A 1,265-nucleotide genomic window follows, 5' to 3' on the forward strand; every position below is an offset into this window, starting at 1 on the left:
ATAGCCCCCCTTTATTCCCTATATCCCCCCCTTTTTCCCCCCTTTACCCCCCTATTTCCCTCTATATCCCCCTTTATCCCCTTATTTCCCCCCTTTATCCCCCTATTTCCCTCTATATCCCCCTTTTATCCCCTTATTTCCTCCCTTTAACCCCCTATTTCCCTTTATATCCCCCTTTTATTGCCCTATTTTCTCCTTTTAGCCCCTTATTTCCCTCTATATCCCCCTTTTAGCCCCTTATTTCCCTCCTTTACCCCCCTATTTCCTCCTTTATCCCCTTATTTCCTCCTTTTAGCCCCCTATTCCCCCCTTTTTATCCCCTTATTCCCTCCCTTTATCCCCCTATTTCCTCCTAAACCCCCTATTCCCCCCTTTTATCCTCTTATTCCCCCCTTTATCCCCTTATTCCTCCCTTTACCCCCCTATAAACACCCTTACCCCCCTATTTCCTCCTTTATCCCCCCCTTACCCCCCCTATTTCCTCCCCTATCCCCTTCCATATCTCTTTCTCCTTTCATTTCTATTCTCCTTCCCACCGCCATGGACGTGAAGAGGTTGAAGGTGACCGAGCTCCGGGCCGAATTAGGTCGTCGTGGTCTCGATTCGAGAGGCCTTAAAGTTGAATTGGCTCAAAGGCTTCAAGAAGCGTTGGACGCCGAGATGTTGGCGGCTGGGCCCGAAGAAAGCGGAGGTGGAGGTGGTGGAGGTGGAGGTGGGGGAGGAAGCGGAGGATCAGGGCCTTGTATTGGGGAAACAGAAGGTTCGGTCCCTTTAAGAGCTGGGGAGGAAGAGGAGGAGGAAGAAGAGGATGAAGAGGAAGAAGAGGAAGATGAAGAAGCTCTGTTGGCTGAGGAAGAGCCGCAAGATGTTGGGGGGGATGCTGGGATGGATGAGGAGGAAGAGGAGGAGGAACGAGGGGAGGAAGGGTCGGGTGATAGCGCTCCGGTTGATACCCATAAAGCTGATATCAACCCAGCTGATACCCATAAAGCTGATATCAACCCAGCTGATACCCACAAAGCTGATAGCGGCCCAGCTGATAACACCAAGACCCCGATAAAGGAAGAGGAAGATGAAGCGGTGATGGAAGAAGCGAAACCCGAAGGTCCCGAGGTTGGAGGGGGAGTGAATGGAGCTCAACGGGCGGCTGAGGCTGAGGAAGGACCCAGCGGGGATGAAGCTGCTGTGGCTGCTGATACGGACCAGAAGGAGGAGGAGGAGGAGGAGGAGGCGCCGGCGGGTGAGATATGGGGTTAATGGGGTAT

The 1,265-nt window shown here is 52.7% G+C and overlaps 1 protein-coding gene across 1 annotated transcript in view; it reads left to right on the plus strand.

The window, feature by feature from the left end:
- Window positions 1-411: 411 nt before the first annotated feature.
- HNRNPUL2 (heterogeneous nuclear ribonucleoprotein U like 2) overlaps window positions 412-1,265 on the plus strand; it is a 27,121-nt gene continuing 26,267 nt past the window's right edge. Inside the window, exon 1 of the mRNA XM_032441765.1 lies at window positions 412-1,240. Within this exon, the coding sequence (XP_032297656.1) occupies window positions 541-1,240 (700 nt within the window). The 5' untranslated portion in view covers window positions 412-540. The remainder of the gene's footprint in view (window positions 1,241-1,265) is intronic.

The sequence above is a fragment of the Coturnix japonica genome, unplaced genomic scaffold (assembly GCF_001577835.2).
Source record: "Coturnix japonica isolate 7356 unplaced genomic scaffold, Coturnix japonica 2.1 chrUnrandom548, whole genome shotgun sequence".
Classification (NCBI taxonomy): domain Eukaryota; kingdom Metazoa; phylum Chordata; class Aves; order Galliformes; family Phasianidae; genus Coturnix; species Coturnix japonica.